This window comes from Microchirus variegatus, assembly GCF_963457635.1.
Source record: "Microchirus variegatus genome assembly, chromosome: 20".
NCBI lineage: Eukaryota > Metazoa > Chordata > Actinopteri > Pleuronectiformes > Soleidae > Microchirus > Microchirus variegatus.
The window spans coordinates 3,058,038-3,077,725 of record NC_139821.1 but is presented as its reverse complement, the minus strand read 5'-3'; the positions used below and the strand labels follow the sequence as shown (position 1 = coordinate 3,077,725).

The 19,688-nt window shown below is 39.6% G+C and overlaps 1 protein-coding gene across 1 annotated transcript; it reads right to left on the bottom strand.

Annotated features, from left to right (window-relative positions):
- Positions 1-1,279: 1,279 nt before the first annotated feature.
- Positions 1,280-18,807, bottom strand: pah (phenylalanine hydroxylase; the record flags this gene model as incomplete). Its single annotated transcript, XM_083906651.1, has 13 exons — positions 1,280-1,410; positions 1,880-1,995; positions 2,088-2,221; positions 3,536-3,631; positions 4,560-4,616; positions 4,706-4,775; positions 4,876-5,011; positions 5,106-5,302; positions 6,578-6,645; positions 7,496-7,584; positions 10,245-10,428; positions 17,255-17,371; positions 18,730-18,807. 13 exons carry the CDS (start codon positions 18,805-18,807, stop codon positions 1,367-1,369), a joined length of 1,386 nt encoding a protein of 461 aa, XP_083762777.1. The 3' UTR covers positions 1,280-1,366.
- Between the last annotated feature and the right edge of the window lie 881 nt (positions 18,808-19,688).

Genomic DNA, 19,688 nt, shown 5'->3' with positions numbered 1-19,688 from the left:
AAGGTCACAGCTGCACTTGAAACTTGGAAAATAGCCAAAAATCGGCACTTTTCAACCTTGTCAACGCGATAACTTGACAAATATCCGACATATTGATGTCAAACTGGCACTGTCCATGCCTCTTACAAGTATCTTGGAAAAGTTCGAAGATGGGTGACCTTGACCTACTTTTCAAGGTCACAGCTGCATTTGAAACTTGGAAAATAGCCAACAAACGGCACTTTTCAACCTTGTCAACGCGATAACTTGACAAATATTTATTGTATTGCTGCCAAACTGGCACTGTGGAGGCCTCTTACAAGTATCTTGAACAAATTCGAAGATGGGTGACCTTGACCTACTTTCCAAGGTCACAGCTGCACTTGTAACTTGAAAATAGCCAAAACCGGCAATTTTCAAGCTTGTCAACACGATAACTTGACAAATATTCGACATATTGACGTCAAACTGGCACTGTCCATGCCTCTTACAAGTATCTTGGAAAAGTTGGAAGATGGGTGACCTTGACCTACTTTTTAAGGTCACAGCTGCACTTGAATCTTGAAAAATAGCCAAAAATCGGCACTTTTCAACCTTGTCAACGCGATAACTTGACAAATATCCGACATATTGATGTCAAACTGCCACTGTCCATGCCTCTTACAAGTATCTTGGACTTTACTTTTACTTTAATATAATTACTTTTGTAAAACCGTGTTTTTTAGAGTGTACTTTTATTACTTTGACTTAGCACATTTCGAACTATTTTTTTACTTGAAAATCAGCCTTTTTTACACTTTAATGTTGTCACTTTTATTTGAAAATGAGCCGTTATACTGTGTGTTTGTAAAAGGTTGTTTTTTTACAGTGTAATATAAGTACTTCTCATAAATCATTATGAACTATAATAAACTTTAATCATAGGATGCTAACATGAAAACAAAGGAAGACAAAAACCACGACGTCCAAAGAAAACAGCATATATTTATTTATCTTTATTACGAATATTGAAACAATTTATGCAAAATGAAAAAAAAAAAAAAATCCCTCAAAAATGCTTTAAAATTTAAAAAAATTCAAGTCATCGAGAAGATGCCGTCAAATAGGACGCTCTTATTTTGAAAGAAAAGAGGAAGAAGAGTACATTTATACTTCAATAATGGTTATACAACAGTTGAGAGGTCAAAGGTCACGTTCCACAAAGAGACACTGATGATTTCCACCATTGTATGATTACATCGTAAATGCCGTATTGGTTTTTATTCAAATAACTAATGTTGCATAATCATACGAGGCCATTAGTTGTGACTAATAATAATAATCGATTATCTATTTAAAAAAAAAAAAAAGAAAAAGTCTTCAGTTCACTCGTCACGTTTTTTTAAATTTACGCCAGTTTCCTCAGCGCTTCACACAGTTTCCCCATTTCACCTGAAATAAAACACAAAATAATACAAATGATACACTTTATTAACAGTTTATCGCTTTAAATAATTAATATACAGACGTTTTTTTGCACACAGGTAAAGTCATCACAAGGTACTTTTATCGCAATATGACCTCATGGAAAACTTCGTGACTGATAACAAAACCGAGTACAGTCGAGCCAAGTTGCTAGCTAGCTAGCTAGAACTGTATAGAACTACGAAAACGCCATCAGTGGAAGTAATGCAGGGTTATATAAGCACGTTCAGCTAATGAGATTAGCAGCTAGCGAGATGCATTCAATGAGCCTCGTAAACTTCTCTCATTACCTGGTCCTATTTCTTCTATTTTTCTTACTATATTTTCTTTATAATTTAAGTGATTCGAATGATTCAGTTACACCGAAAACAACTTGTTTTTGTGAAACGCGCCTTGGGGAAAAAATTCGCGTTTTCGACGTTAGCGCGATACTCACTGCCGATGCTGTCGGCCAGGTTCCTGAGCCGCTGGGTGTTGTCCAGCACTTCCACGCTCTGGGTGTAAGGGTTGTATCGCACCGTGAACGGTCGGGGAATAGTTCCTGCAAATTTTCTGCAGACGCAAAAAACAAAAGCAGTGTGATGATGATGATGATGATGACGAAGTTACGGCGCTTACGGAGTTAAAATAAGGAAAATACTCACCGGACTCTCTCTTTAGCGTCCTCAAAGCTCTCGGCCACAAAGTAGATGGGCTGGTACTCTGTGATGGGGTATTTCTGGACGCTGGTCTTCTCGGGGTCAAAGGGCAGGACCTTGGGCTTGTCTGTCAAGGAGTACTAGAAAAATAAGAAAAGGGGGAAATATTTAAATCTGCTGTTAGCGATTTTGTTTTTAGACCAGATACGTGTTCAGTGCTGCTGTTAGCATCCCTGTTATTTTGGGGGGGTATTATTATTGTCAGGAGCAGAGAGGGACCGCCTCTCTGCTTAGCTCTGCCTCTTTGTGGATCTCTAGCTCTGCCTCTTTGTGGATCTCTAGCTCTGCCTCTTTGTGGACCTCTAGCGCCGCCTCTTTGTGGATCTCCAGATCCGCCTCTTTGTGGATCTCTAGCTCCGCCTCTTTGTGGATCTCTAGCTCTGCCTCTTTGTGGATCTCTAGCTCTGCCTCTTTGTGGATCTCTAGCCCCGCCTCTTTGTGGATCTCTAGCTCCCTAGCCCCGCCGCTTTGTGGATCTCTAGCCCCGCCTCTTTGTGGATCTCTAGCCCCGCCTCTTTGTGGATCTCTAGCCCCGCCTCTTTGTGGATCTCTAGCCCTGCCTCTTTGTGGATCTCTAGCCCTGCCTCTTTGTGGACCTCTAGCTCCGCCTCTTTGTGGATCTCTAGCCCCGCCTCTTTGTGGAACTCTAGCTCTGCCTCTTTGTGGACGTCTAGCTCCGCCTCTTTATGGATTTCTAGCTCCACCTCTTTCTGGATCTCTAGCTCCGCCTCTTTCTGGATCTCTAGCTCTGCCTTTTTGTGGATCGGTAGCTCCGCCTCTTTGTGGACCTCTAGCTCCGCCTCTTTGTGGATCTCTAGCCCCGCCTCTTTGTGGACCTCTAGCTCTTGTGATTTTATTGTTTGAAATCCTTTGTTTTTGTGTTAACCTGTGTTACACAAACTGACCACAAGAGGAAGAAGTGAACCACTGTGTTCCTGCGAGCTAAAATCGATGTTTTTTTCTGAATGGAATTTGGTGCGGGAGAGCTAGCGGTTTTTAAAAAAAAAAACTGCCGTTTCCAGCTGTTTACATATTCTTAAGCTGAAATGTTGTTATGTTAGACATTTTCTGAAGCGGCTAATGTGAGTTTTTTTTCCTGTCAGGACATTTTAATCCGACCTTTTTTTTTTTCTCAATGGCTGTTCTCAACGCCGTCAGCGTACAGGAAGTGCGGGCATGACTCTACGTGACGGAGTGCACATCCTCCCCTGATGTAACTTGGTGACCTGGATGCTGCTGTTCGTCCTCCTCCTCTTACCCCAGTGAACCGCTCGCGCTCCGCGGCTTCTCACCCACTGACATAATAAACCCGGAAAGAGTGGACCACTGACCCACTGTCGGTCTGCGTCCGTTGTGCAACACACACGGACTGAAAAATCCGTCTCGCTTTTTACCTGCAGCTCTCCGAACGACGACAGCAGGCCGGCGCCGTACGCTTTGATCTCGGATCCCTGCTTACACAGACCGAACTCCACGGTGAACCAGTAAACCTGAGGGAGAACACAAGAGTTTCGACGTCATTATAGTTAACGAAAGCTAACGAAATAACGAAAAAACCAACGAAATAACGAAAACTAAAATTGGTGAAATAAAAACACAGCCACTCCCCGTGTGCGTGACTTTGAATTCGCAATTTTCTTTTTCGCTAACATAATATTAGCATTTTGGCCGCACGGAACTGGTGTTTCGAAAAATGCTAACATTCATAGCTCCTGCTTTCTAAGCTAGCCCTTAACAACGTCAGACGTCAGGATTTATGCGCGCACGCTTCGTGACGTCTTCTGTCTTTGTGGCGGCTTCACAGCGCCACATACAGGCCTGGCATATGTACTACAGCATATACAGACGTTTTTTTGTGTGTGGGGGGGGGGAGGGGCTAGTTATGTACGAAGACATTTATTGTATTTTTTTTTTATCGTAGAGGTAAAGAAAAACAAACGAAAGAAAACCGAGCGGCCTTTTTGACTTTTAAGTCGCTAATGAAATACGCAAGTAAGATGAAATAAAAGTTATTAAACGCTGTAAAATTTTAAAAGGTTTACGAAAAGCATTCACCGCTAACGGCAAACTACAAATGTCCTGAAGACGAATGTCGTGAAACAATTAGAAAATTTTTGAATTTGCAGCTGTCGAAGAAATTAGCACGTTTTTTACGCTTTTACGTAAAAAAAAAAAAAAAACGGCAAAAGTATCCCAGAGTCGTTTTTAGCGCGTTTAGACGTTAATCCCACGTAAACTTGGGATTAAACTCGTCTTTGCCCGGTAGGAATGGTGTTTTTTTTTTTTTTCGGTGACCTGGTCTGGAACATTAGCGGCGTTAGCGAGCTTTTAGGGCGCTAAACTTTTTTTAAGCTTAGCGTTAAAAGCCCACGGCGTAAAATTTAGCGTAAAAAACGGTCTCTTGTGTGCGGAACTCACTGTAGCCAACTTCTCGATGTACTCGTCAGGAGCGCCGAGGGAGGCGAGTCCGATTTCCTGACCAGAAAGAAAGACGACATTTGTGGTCAATTTTTGCTTTATTAACACAATAAAAACATCCGAACAGGACGTAAATAAAGTTTTACCTGTGAGAACTGGGCAAAACCCGGGTCGGCAAACAGAGGAACGTGTCCCAGGAGCTCGTGGCAGATGTCCCTGCGTCACACACACACACACACACACAAATCACTCTTACTCAAACATTGTGTATTGTTTATTAACAGGTTGTCGTGCGTTTGTGCGTCGACACACTCACGGCTCCGGCGTGTACGTGGGCTTGGAGCTGTGACGGATGTACTGCGTGGAATGGAAGACGCGGAAGGCGAGGCCGGCCAGGAAGTCGCGGGACGACAGCAGGCCGGCGACCGGACGCAGACGGAAGCCTGTGCACGCTGCGAGGACAAAAGGTGAGTGAGTGAGTGAGTGAGTGAGTAAATGAGCGAGCGAGTGGGATTTGTAGTTTCACAAGAGACGCGGCGGACTCACACTGCAGGAAGCGGGACACGTCCTCCAGCTGCGGGATGTTGTCCTGCTTGTAGCCGCAGTATTTCTCCAGCAGGGGGAAGACCCGGTTGTGCTCGCGGCAGGCGTGGGTCGGGTACAGAGTCTTCAGCTCCTTGAACACCGTCCCCCACGTGGCCCTCTCCTCCTCTGTGTACTCCACTGTGGGCACGGGCTGACCGCTGACACACACACACACACACACACACCAGGTTAGTGTGTCGCAGTTGTTTTGTTATTGTTTTTGTTATTTATTTATTTATTTATTTATTCATTTGAAATTTGTTGTGGAAAAGTAAAGCCAACGTGGAAGAGGCTAAAACCTGTGCTGTCTTTAGTGGCCATGAGGGGGCGACTCCACTGGTGTGAATCTGCTGTTTCTTGAGCAATATACAGTATATGTATATGCATGTATATATATATATATGTATGTATGTATATGTATGTATATATATATATATATGTATATGTATGTGTATATATATATATGTGTGTATGTACATGTATATGTATGTATATGTATGTACATGTATATGTATGTACATGTATATGTATGTATATGTATGTACATGTATATGTATGTATATATATATGTATGTACATGTATATGTATGTATATATATATGTATGTACATGTATATGTATGTATATATATATGTATGTACATGTATATGTATGTATATATATATGTATGTACATGTATATGTATGTATATATATATGTATGTACATGTATATGTATGTATATATATATATGTATGTACATGTATATGTATGTATATATGTATGTATGTATATATGTATGTATGTATATATGTGTATATATATATGTATATATGTATAATGTATATATATGTATGTGTATATATGTATATCTATACATATATATATGTTTATGTATATGTATGGGTATTTGTATTTATGTATGTGTATATGTATATGTATGTATGTATATATGTATACATATACATACATGCATATATACATATTGTATATACACATACAGTATATATAAATACATGTATACATATATATGCACATACAGTACATATGTACGAATAGATGTTTATGTATATACACACATGTATGTATGTATGTATGTGTATATATGTATATACTGTATATATTTACATATGGTACATATGCATATGTATATGTGTTTATATACACATATATACATACAGTATACATATATGTACATACAGTACATATGTACGTATATATGTTTATGTAAACACTATATTGTATGTACATATAAGGGTAACCCAATCAAAATAAAATAGTTATAGTTCGATATATATATGTATTTATAATCATAGTTATTAATAATTGAATAATTGTTGCAGCCCTAATATATATATATTCATTTATACACACACACATATATATATATATATATATATATATATATACTGCAGTTATGGTAAATGTACGCATAAAAACACCGAGGATAGTTACTGTCTGTAGTTGTAGGCGATGTCGGCAAACTCCTTCCTGCGAGCTCTGTACACTGGGTCTGTGAAGCCCTGAACACACACACACACACACACACACACACACACACACACACACACACACACACACACACACACACACACACACACACACACACACACACACACACACACGTTAGATCTCATGATGAAACCCCCCACACACACACACACTCTCTGCCCACTCTGAGCTGAATCAAAGAGTGGAAATCCTCTGCTGAGGCCTCTGGCAGCATTATGCACCTCACTCTCTGATAAAAAAGACAGCAGATGAATATTGAAATGAGGACAACTCTCCTCTTCCTCCTTTGTGGAGAGTTCTTCAGCCGCCGGACGCTTCAATGGCGCTGACGAGAGACGCGGCCAATTATCTATAATTACAGGGGCCTCCATGAAAGCAGTGACATCAATTTGCGAGTCCGGGTCGTTTCCATTAGAAAAGACGGCAGCGCGGCGCGTGCGGCCTGTCATCTCCACCACGGCCTCGTCTTTCATAGAACACGTGGGCATGAGTATTCATTCATTCACACACACACACACACACACACACACAGGTTCACTCAGATCTCCTTTTATGGACTCGTTTGAACAGCCTTATCACAGTTCTGCCTCATTAGGACCAGGTTTTGGTCTCCGGTTTAGTACATGACGGGGGAAAATGTCCTAAATACAAAACACACACACACACACACATGCAGAGGCAGGATGTGACACACACACACACACACACACACACACACACACACACACACACACACACACACACACACACACACACACACACACACACACACACACACACACACACACACACACACACACACACACACACACACACACACACACACACACACACACACACACAGGGTGAGTCAGTCCTCACCGGATGATCAGAGTCCAGTTCAGAACCGTAACTGAGGATCTGGTTTGCGAAGCGGTCCAAGTCCTGGATGTCGTTCGGGAACCACGGCACTGAAACAACAGTAATAATAATAATAATAATCAATGTTTTTAGTTAAAAAAAATAAATAAAATTATTCCAGTAAAAATGCAAATTATCACCAAATACCAAAATCTACACCTGCCAATTTTATGCAAATGTAACAATTAGGTAAATGTAACATTTATTTATTTTTAGTCAATGTTTTTATTGTTTAGTCTTTAAAACGTATAAAAAAGGCCAAATATACATTTAAAAAAGTAAAGTTTTCTCAAAGAAAATGGGATTTTTTTTTAATTTTTGTTGCATAAATCGTCCAAATCTGTCTAAAATCCAAAATATAAATACACAAACAAATAAAATAGGAACATAAAAAAAATTTCACTAAAAAGTCAGTTTTATTCCAGTAAAAATGCAAATTATCACTAAATACCAAAATCTACACCTGCCAATTTTATGCAAATGTAATAATTAGTGGACAAAACAAGGCCAAAATACTTGAATTAGCATAATATATAATATTATTTGATGAATAACGTGGGTATTTATTTATTTGTTTATAGTAAATGTATTTATTGTTTAATCTTTAAAATGTATATAAAAGGTCATCTATACATTTAAAAAAAGTACATTTTACTGAAAGAAAAGGGAAAATCTTACGATATTTTAACAGATTGTCTTGATTTTTTTAAATTTTAGTTGCATAAATTGTTCAAATCTGTCTAAAATCTAAATTCACAAAAAAATAGCAACATAAAAAACATAAAATATTACACATTTTCACTAAAAAGTCAGTTTTATTCCAGTAAAAATGCAAATTATCACTAAATACCAAAATCTGCAGCTGCCAATGTTATGCAAATGTAATAATTAGTGGACAAAACAGGCCAAAATACTTGAATTAGCATAATATATAATATTATTTGATGATTAACATGGCTATTTATGTATTTAGAGTAAATTATCTGTATTGTTTAACCTTTAAAATGTATAAAAAGGCCAAATATTCATAAAAACAAAATTTTAGTTAAGATTTTGTAGAATTTTAGTTGCAACTAAATAATCGTGAGGTCGTTTTTTTTGTTTTTAAGTTAAAGCTGCAAAAAAAAAATCACTTTATAAATGTCCGATAAATCGTCCAAATCAGTCCAGATGGAATGTACCACTTTAAAATCCTGCATTGTGTCCACACACTGATGAAGTGGTGATTAAAATAACCCATAATTCAGCGCCCGACTCTGGCGTAACTCGGTAAATAACTAAACTCAGATTAATGATGGCGTTTCCTTTCAGCGCCGTGGCGTTTTTGACGCTGCACAGAGGACGACGGCGGCGACGGCGGCGACTTGGCATCTGCGTCCAGTTTATATGGATTAATGACCCTGAAGGAAAACACTGGGGCCCCCCCCCCCCGGTCATTAATCTACATTTATGCAGTGTGGTCCAGCCCCGAGGGCCCACACTGGAGTGGGCCCCTGCCAGGCTCCTCCATAAACAGGCCGTCTACACAACAGGACGACAACATGCGGGCGTGGTCCACTTGACCCTGACCAGTGGATCATGGTGGGCCTGTCTGTCTCTGCACGCCGTGACCTTGGCGTCCTCCTCTGTCGTCCTCTGCAGACACAGAGCTCCTCTGTTTCCTGCAGCTTAAACTAATGTCATTCTGGGGAAAAAAACGACAAGGACTACGACGCGTCTCCGAGGACCAAAGACGTCGCTCGTTCACGTCAAAATTTGTCAAATTTGTCAACTTGACGAAGTGCTCGTTTCACAAATGCTGCCCCAGAGCGTTTTTTTTTTTGTAATCTCATTTCTGAGCCCTTTTATGTCAGAATGTCCCAAACTAATAAGTTGCTTTCTACTAAAAATGCAAAAAATACAGTTTCAGCCAGTTTTATTTAAACGTAACGAAACCAGAAAAGCACTCGGAGAGCGCAGACCTCCGCCGAGGCAGCTCTGAATAGCGTCTATGGATCGCGCCCAAAATTGAATCAGTTGTTCCTGGTCCCATCGCAGACATTTCCTGAAAATTTCATCCAAATCCGTCCGTGACTTTTCCGATTTCGGTTACGTTGCTAACAGACAGGCAAACTGACAAACTCCGGCGATAACATACCTCCAGGCGGAGGTCAAATATGTTAATTTTTTTCAGAATGTTCCCGTATATATTTATTTATTGCAAAATCCAAAAATTGTGATTTGAATTCTTGAGTTTTTTTTTTTTTAACTCTTTTGTCTCGTAAATAAAGGTCCAGTTTGTAGCGCTGTGGAAGCACAAAATGGTGGCCTTTGCTATTTTAAGTGCATTTTTATGTCTCATTTAAAGCTACAAAAGCCATTAAAGGGCATGTTTTTAGGCTTGTTCTAGTTCTACACCAGTTTGAAAGTAAAAAAAAATATACTGAATAACCACCGCTAGTTGCAAAAAGAACTCGGGTTTTCACGAATGTTTATGGGAAAATTAGCTTCCACTGTGAATTAACAGCAGGAAATTCGTAAGTCTGAACTGGGAATGACGTTATACCCGACAGACTTGCATTTACAGTACGTTCTAGGTGTTTTACACAACTAAGCAACTCAGTTTATCCACTGGTTAGTGGCTAGCATTACAGCTAGGTTAGCTAGCTACCTAGCATGATAATATTGTTATGTTTATGTTTTGGTCTCTTTACGAGACACACTTACTGACCTGTGTCCTTCTCTTTGTTGCGCGTCAGCTCGTGCACGGTGCCGCTGATTTGCGTCCCCAGGCCGTTGATGACCTCGTCCAGGGCCTGCGAGCAGTTTGCGTCCACGTTGATGAAGAACTCGTACTCGTTGGTGTTCATGCGAGACGGACGAGACTCAATGTGGGTCAGGTTGATGCCTTTGTCCTGCGAAAGACACGAGAGGACACGTATCGGTGAGACGCGAGTTGTTGTTTTAGCCAACTAGACTAACTTTTAGCTATTCGATAATAAAGGTTAAAATGTATAGTTAAAATTGGTTTAGCTAACTTTCAGGAGATGGAAAGACAGAAAATTCTTATTATTTTAGCTGATAGATAGCAATTGTTTTAGCCAACTAAGCTAACTTTTAGCTGATAGATGGATGGATAGAATTGTTTTAGCCATCTAACCTAACTTTTAGCTATTCGATAGTAAAGGTTAAAATGTAAAGTTAAAATTGTTTTAGCTAACTTTCAGCAGATGGAAAGACAGAAAATTCTTATTATTTTAGCTGATAGATGGCAATTGTTTTAGGCAACTAAGCTAACTTTTACCTAAAATAGGTTAAACTACCTATACCTAACTATAGGTTTAAATGTATAGATAAAATTGTTTTAGCTAATTTAAGCCAATTTGTAGGAGATTAGACAACCAAGCTAACTTTTAGCTGATATATAGATTGTTTTTAGCCAGCTTAAGCTAACTTTCATTAATAAATAGATAACAATTGTTTTAGCCAAGTTAAGCTAGCTTTTAGTTAATAGATAGATAGATAGATAGATAGATAGATAGATAGATAGATAGATAGATAGATAGATAGATAGATAGATAGATAGATAGATAGATAGATAGATAGATAGCAATTATATGAGCCAACTAAGCTAAGTTTTAGCAGATGGATACAATTGTTTAATCCAACTAAGCTAACTTTTAGCTGATAGAAAAATAGCAATTGTTTTAGCCAACTTATCTAACCTTTAGCTAATAGATAATAATAATTAATATAGATAGATAAAATAGTTTTAGCTAACTTTAAGCTAACGTTTAGTGGATGGATAGATATAGACATAAAATGTAGTTTAGAGTGAATATTGAAGTTAAGCATTTTTTATGATTTATTATCATTAATAAGTTATATTTCTATCAGATTTATTTTTTATTTATTTTATTTTTTTGATGAAGGGGAAAACAAGAAAATTGTGAACAAATATAACGATTTCTAAAAATCTGCCATAGAAGAAACAATTTGAGTCAACTTCAGTTAGTACTGTCACATTATTACCTCACTATTATTAAACCATTACCATAATATCACCAGTTTGTTACTGTAGTGTAATCTAAAGTGTCACCAGCACTGTTTTTTGCTTTGTTTTTATGAAACTTAAGACCGAATGTTCATAAATGCAGAAGTTAAAAAAAACAATCTTGTTCATTGTTTATAGGAAGGCGACATGTTCAGCATCACACAGGAGGACTTCGGCACTGCCCTTGTTTCGCCACTAGAGGGCAGTGTGCGGTCACTAAATGAAGGGGCTGTTGTGTGATCAGACTGAGTGGAGACGACCGAGGCCTTCGGGTCAGCGCTGCCTTGACCTCTGTCCTTGTGTTCACTCGGACACGGCGGACGAAACCCTGTACGTGCACAGTAACAGCATTCACCACTGATCGTAACGTGAAATAAATCACACGTTCATTTGTCTTGTTTTCAGCCTGAAAAGACCCCGAGGCTGGGAAGTTTCCACTCTCTCTCTCTCTCTCTCGGACATTCCATTTTTTGTTGCAGGAGAACGTGATCCTCAACTGGTAATTATTGGCAAAATGTGTTTGTATTTACGTGGCGTTTTTTGGGGGCGGGAGTGGGAGGATGTTGTTCTCTCGTCACCCATAGGCTCAGGAAAGAGGAGTTGCCTCTCGACGCATCTGGATCCCATTCAACAGCCATATGGTCGTGCAAATTCTCAGGCCCGACACCGACTCCAGCCAAAGTCCAGGTTTGAATTTGACTGTAAACACTGAACGACTCACTATTCATGATGCGACCTAGTTGCAGTAGTTAGTCAGCAGACTAAGCCCCTGTTTTATGATCTATTGGCTCACTTTATGGAATAAAAACAAGATGTTTAATCAAGTAAAAAACCCATTTAATCCATGATTTCCCTATTTTTTTTTTTAAATTCAAGCCAGTTTCAAAGTGTATTTTCTCATTTATTTGTTCTTCGACAAAACTAAAGTGAATATTTTGGGGATATCGTTCTCATAAAGTACTTTCCAATTCATATAAAACATGTTAGTCAATTACTCAATAATGACTATAGTATATATAGTATTGATCATTTTAATATAGTACATATAGTGATCAATCAGTATTCATGTAATGCTTTTTGTTATTGATCTTATTGGCGCCTTTAAAACGTTATCATGAAACGATAATTCCGATTTTTGCTTAAATAATATTTTCATATGATGAAGAAACTCTAGAATTATATTTAAGGTTTCTTGGTAATTATTTAAGTTATTAAAGAGCGTAAGTAATCATCGTCTATTTTGGTTTTGTCCACTAAAGTGTGTGCGCCTACACTACACCCCCCCCTTTCAGCTTGTTTATGTTAGCATGTGGCTAGTTGTTAGCATGTCAAACGCCATTTTGAGTCAGCGTCGCCTATAAGTCGACCGCGTTTAAGTTGAAAAGTCGGGGAGGGGCGGGATCATGGAGGCAAACATTATCTCAGGCTAGCTAGTGTTAGCAATTGTTGAGAATAACAACAGCGTAGCAACAAGTCTGCGGATATATATATCAGTACTGTGTGTAAGACTGATTTGTTGATACGAGTGGCAGCCATCTTGGAATCCTAGTTGGGGATCCGAGTTTCGGGGGGGATCCTGTGACAGGAACCCTGGAAAATTCTGACTTCCGACTACAACTGGAACGCACCATTAGCCTGTGGGTGGGATCTGGGAAGTCTGGTCCGACTTAACGTGTACATGCGAGAATTCTCAAGCTAGCTATTGTTAGCCATTGTTAGCGCATCATATTGTACACAGAAACGGCGTAGCAACAAGTCCGCGGGTGAATACATATAAGTACTTTGTGTAAGACTGATTTATTGTGAAAGTAACAGCGTTTGTACGAGTGGCAGCCATCTTGGAATCCTATGTCATGGTTTGAGAGGTTCGTCCGACGAGAATTCAGGGTTCCGACTGGAACTGGAACGCACTATTAGCCTGGGGGTGGGATCTGCTGACGTCCCGGTTAGCCTTCGGGTTAAGGCTAACTCTTGTCCAACTTAAAGTATACATGCAGTCGTAGCTTGAATCCAGGTGAGTTAGTCCTGACATGTTAGCGTGTTTTTAAGTCCGGTTTTAGTTAGTTAGTTAGTAGAGCTTTGTGGATAAATATGATCATCATTTTACTCGCAAATTAACCTAAAAATAGAAAGTTTATTCTTCTTTCTGTCCTAAAGAAGTATGTCAGGAAAAACAAGCCTGTGATCTAACGCATCGTTCCACCCGACATCGTGGCCTGGTTCAGCTTAACATAGCTCGACCTTTAACCTTGATCCCAGCAGCATGTAGAAGTCATTCTGCCTGAGCCGTGTGTGTGTGTGTGTGTGTGTGTGTGTGTGTGTGTGTGTGTGTGTGTGTGTGTGTGTGATCTCGTCAGGACCAGTTAGTCCTCACAGAGTCCAAAAACCTGGTCTTAAAGCGGCAGACGCTCATTTCTGCACATTTCTTCTGTAGGAACGACTAAACTGAGTTTAGCGTCAAATATGTGGAATTTGGTTAAAGCTGAAGTTACGGGATAAGGCTTTTTGTTTCGAGGAAAATGAATGTGTGTGTTTGTGTGTGTGTGTGTGTGTGTGTGTGTGTGTGTGTGTGTCGACTCTGACTCGTCACATGAACGCCACGCTGCCGTGTCACATGCACACTTGTTTTTCCTTTGTTCTGCAGCTTTTACAAGTGACATAACGATAAATACTTTAATATACCGATATATATATATATATATACACATATAGTATAAATATATCAGCTCTGAAGAGGCGTAAAAATACTAAATCTGGAAATAATATAAGGAAACGCAACCAAAAAAAAGGCTTAGATTTGAAGGTTTTAAGCTGATTTGAGTGTTTTCTGTGTATCTTCTTTGCTACTTTGGCAAAAGTCTAAACAGAGTGATGAAATGAAAATCTGAGGAGAGAGGGGGCGAGGATGAAGGGAGTGAGGGGGAGGAGCAGAGGGAGGATTGTTAAAGTGGGAGCTCATAGGTTCAGGAAAGACTTGCATGTTTGCTGCTGTTCTTCTGGTTCGTTCTGTTTTATCGACCGCGCTCCGCCTGCCAACGCCTCCACCCCCACTGTCAATTCATTTCTGCACCAAAAGGTTTTTTTTGCACGCGATTCTGCATTTTTTTGTAATTACGAGTGCAAGAAAAGCAACATGACATAAGTGTTGAAAATCAAACTCTCCTTTCGTGCAGTCGCATTGATACTTTGGATTTAAAAACACACTCATTTCACTTGTTTTCTTTCTTTTCTTGACTCATCTGTTGGTTTTTGGTCCAAAAATGTTGGTAAAAAAAAAGTCTATTTTTTTTTACTTTACAATGTTGTTAAAAATGTCTCGTTTTAGCTAATATGAAAAAAATATGTCATCGTGGTCAAAGAAAACGAATATTTTACGTCACATTAAAGAAAATGAAACAAAATCATTTAGTAATTGATAAAAAAAATGTATAATTTATATTTTGAAAAAATTAGCATTATTGGCTAATTTTTGGGATCAAATCATGCTAGCGTAGCATTCTAAAGGGGCAGTCCCTCGTGTCTCTGACGTTTGGATAAATAAATAAAAACCTTGATGATGTCATCAGGGTTTACGTTGTATGTTTGCGTTTTTTTTAAAACAAGTCAAAAATGAAGAAAAAGCAGCATTGCGATGCGATGTCGTGAGATTTAAAAAGTGGTGCATTACGGGAAACTCTTTATCGTCTTCGGTCGCTCTCGGCGTCGAAGCTACTGTACGTACGCTCAAGACGCGACGTTGTAAATGTTACGCTCGGAGGTTAAATAGCGTTTAAAGCAAACGTAAAAACGTCGCGCTCGAATTCGTTTGTACGGCGATTGTCGAAACTGGAAAAAACCTCCGCAAATCAAACAAAGCAATAAGTGTCAAAAAAGAACCTGCGTTGAGCTCCTGCCTTACTTTTAATCAATTACAGAAAAAGGACATTTATAAAAGCTTATCTTGTCCAACCCATCGCTCTAAAACCCCAAAATTCCATCCAGATATGAAATCTCACCACTGAGAAGCCAAAACTTGGTTTTTAAACCCAATTTCCTCCAAATTGGGTTCAAAAACCCTCAGATCCCAAACTCTCATTCCTATCTGTTATTTTTTTTACATTACGATATTCTTGAAAATGTCTCGTTTGACCTACGACGGAAAATAATCATCGTGGGCAAAGAAAAATGAAGTGTTTCTACAAAAATATTAGCATTTTAACTTTTTACTTTCTCCGTCCTCTCCCCAGTCAATGAGTGAGTGATGCGCCGCCACTGACTGACGGCGGCGCATCGACCCACAAACATCGCAGATAAGCTCAGTTTGTTTAGTTTCCTTCTGTTTTCACGGGGGGTCAATAATCAGCACGACAACAACATCAGCAGATAGAGAATCACGTACAGGACACCGCGACTGTGACAACCATGAAACACAGCGCGAAGCCTGATGCCGTAACGCAATAATTACAATAGAATCTCAGGGTCACGCAGCTTATTTTGTTTGAGGTTAATCAGTAACTCGATGTGGGGGGGGGGGGGGAACCCCGCCGAGAAAAGTCGATTCACTCGGTTATAACACACGCTTCAGAGAATTATTGTTACTACATTTGTTTTGTAGGAAAAGAAAGAGCGTTTTTTCTGATATCAGGCCTCTGCATCTTTTCCTTATGGTTATTTAAATTATTTAAGGACCAAAACTAATCTTGCGATTGTACCAAAGTCTGTACAAACGCGACAAACTGCGATTCGTTGTGTCACGTTTATGCAATGTCGTGAAGCACGCGAATTTGACATCTGCTTTATATTTTTTTTTTTTTATTAAATTTGTACGGCAGATTTTTTTATCGCATTTTTAAAATCAAATGTGTACAAACTTTGGTCGTACGGCAGATTTTTTTATCGCTTTTTTTTAATCAAATTTGTACGAACTTTGGTTATACAGCAGATTTTCAGTTGCATTTTTTAGCAGTTTTGTACGAACTTTGGTTGTACGACAGATTTTCAATCGCATTTTTTAAATCAAATTTGTACAGACTTTGGTCGTACGGCAGATTTTTTTTATCACTTTTTTAAATCCAATTTGTACGAACTATGGTCATACGGCAGATTTTTAATCATATTTTTTAATACATTTTGTACAAACTTTGGTCGTACAGCAAATTTTTTAATCGCATTTTTTATAAATTTTTGTACGAACTTTTGTCATACGGCAGATTTTCAATCGCATTTTTTATCAAATTTGTACCAACTTTGGTCGTACGGCAGATTTTGTATCGCATTTTTATCAATTTTGTACAAACTTTGTTCATATGGCAGATTTTTAATTGCATTTTTATCAAACTCAATTTGATGACAATGTTCGATTTACGCTATGAAACCTGCTCAAACAAACTAACACAGAAAAACAGAAATAACTCGGGTTCGTTGAGCTCTCGCAAAAAAAAACATGCTGTTTCGATTACGTTTTTCTTTTTGAACTGCCCTTCAGTGTCCACTGAACATCGTTAGCATTCCTGCGTTTCTCCGAGTTGATTGTAAACTTTGAGAGGAACCAGCTCGTAATTTTTGCTAGTCCAGGAAGAGAAGTTTTGCGACCATTCCAGACCAGGTTTACCCGTTCTTATGTCATTCCGTACGTACGTTATTTTTTCTTCTACTGACCCTTGAAGGTCGAGTCATTGCGGTGTAGAAAAAAAAACGTAGGTGTTTACCTCAAACAGCCTGAGCGCCTTGGCTAACGCTCCGACCTCCTCTTTCAGGGAGAAGATGCAGGAGAACACCTCCGACTTGTTGGTCTCCTCCTCCAGGTACATGGATCCTCGTCTCCTCTGTGGACAAAGACACGTTTAAGGTAAAAAAATAAACCACAACGTCTTTTTCTTTACACGTAAAGCACTTTTAAGTGGGTTAGTTTGCGCAGCCTCAGGAGTTAGAGACATCTAAGGACGTCTGAGGCCTTCACCAGCATCTTCACCATACTAGAACCTCAATACTGACACCAGCAAAAGCTCCTTAGTTGGGCTCCAGATGTTCATCTCGATGCCCGTTGACTTTTATCAGCGTCATTATGGGATTTTATCTGCGCCATCACAGAAGATGACAACCCTAATCTTTGTTTATCCTTTATTTAGCCGTGAAGGTCCCATTGAGATCAAAGATCTCGTCTTCCAGGGAGTCCTGGTCCAGATAGAACCACAAATGGTACAAATACTTGTGGAGATGCGACTATTTCAGAATATCAAAGTTAAAGAGAAGTCAAGAGAGACCTAATAAATACCGACTGTGATGTCCACGTTTAGAATCTGAACTTCTGCTCCGTGGAAGCCACCGCCGTGTTGGACCACCATGGACCAACAAAAGCCAACGTTTTGAGGCTAACCGAAGGCCACATAAGGTTCTCCAAACACACGAGGAAGAACCAGCGAGGTACGTTCATGTTTGCGTTTGTGGAGACCACATCGGGTCAGGTCACGTGTTTAAATCACAGCTGTGAGAAGACGACGACGACGACAACCATGAAACCCAGATGACCTTCTGCCAGGAGGCGTTTTTCTTTCTTTCTAAACTTAACCACTTGCTAAAAAAATGAGGTTCTGCCTCATTAGGACCAGGTTTTGGTCTCCATGAGGACTACTGGTCCTAGCAAGGTCGGTTTTAAAACGACGTGATGCTCTTGGGGCTAAATATCACGAGTTTAAACTTTATTTTGAATGAGTTGATTTAGTTAAAACATAATGGAAAAGTTAGCGCGGGGCAATAATTCACTAACGTTGTCCATTGAATATCTACTTTTGACATATTTATGTTTTACCTCAAATCACTTTGAGAGTAAAATATGTTTGAAAACAACAATTTACAAAAATCTGCAATTTTTTTTTCATGCTAAATAGATCCAAACGGTACGTGACGGGGGACTAAATTTACAAAATTGCAATAAAATTATAACTTTAAGTAGTTAAAATCGACTTTTTTTTTTTAAATTTTGCGTTTTCCGTCTCTCTTGTGTTGCTCCTGTGTGGAATCGTCTACTTTTATGTTCGCACACAATGACTCAGCGGTTTTTTTTTTGTACAATGACAACACGAGGACAAAAGAAAACAGCAGCGGTGATGAAACGCTTGCTAAAAAGTCAAAAATGATGATGAGTACACTGATTTTTTTTTTTTTTTTTTTTTTCAGTCTTTACCCTGGTGCCCTGCTCCTCTTTGCCCTCCTCCGGTTGACGACCACAGTCCCCGTTGATCCTCTTGTAGGCAGCGTCCATGCTGAAGCTCCACAGGTGAAACACTGTCTGTGTGTGCGTGTGTGTGTGTGTGTGTGTGTGTGTGTGTGTGTCCTCTCTCTGCCTCCGTCTGCTGCTGCTGTTAAAGCTGCGCTCTGTTTTTAATCCTCTGTCTGGACCACGTGATACCACGCCCCCCACATACCCCCCCCCACCCCCCCACCCCCCCGCACGGGTCTGTCATGGGATGTTTTCTAAGCAGATCTGGTTTTGATTGTCCACAGCTGGGTTTTTAACTCACTTTTTTTGGTGAGGGGGAAATTCCTAATGACCTCCACCAATCTGCGTGGTTTTTACGTCTTTAAGTTTGTCCCATCTGTTAGCAGCTACTTCCTGTCTGCAGCAGTGATGGGTATCGGTGTCGGTCAGTATCTGTACCGGTCAGTATTGGTGTAAGTAACAGTATCGGTCAGTATTAGTGTTATTTGGTATCAGTATCGGTCACTATCCGTCTGTATCATCGTTGGCCAGTATCTGTATCGGTCAGTATTGGTGTCGATCTGTATCATTGTTAGTCTGTATCGATCAGTATCATGTCAGTCAGTATCTGTATCGCTCTGTATCGGTGTCTGCCTGTATTGTTGTTGGTTTGTATCGTGTCGATCAGTATTGTGTCCGTCTGTATCGGTCAGTACTGGTGTTGGTCAGTATCTGTATCATGTCAGTCAGTATCAGTTTCAGTCAGTATCTGTATCACTCTGTATCGGTGTCTGTCTGTATTGTTGTTGGTTTGTATCGTGTCGATCAGTATTGTGTCCGTCTGTATCGGTCAGTACTGGTGTTGGTCAGTATCTGTATCATGTCAGTCAGTATCTGTATCGCTCTGTATTGGTGTCGGTCTGTATCGTGTCCGTCTGTATCGG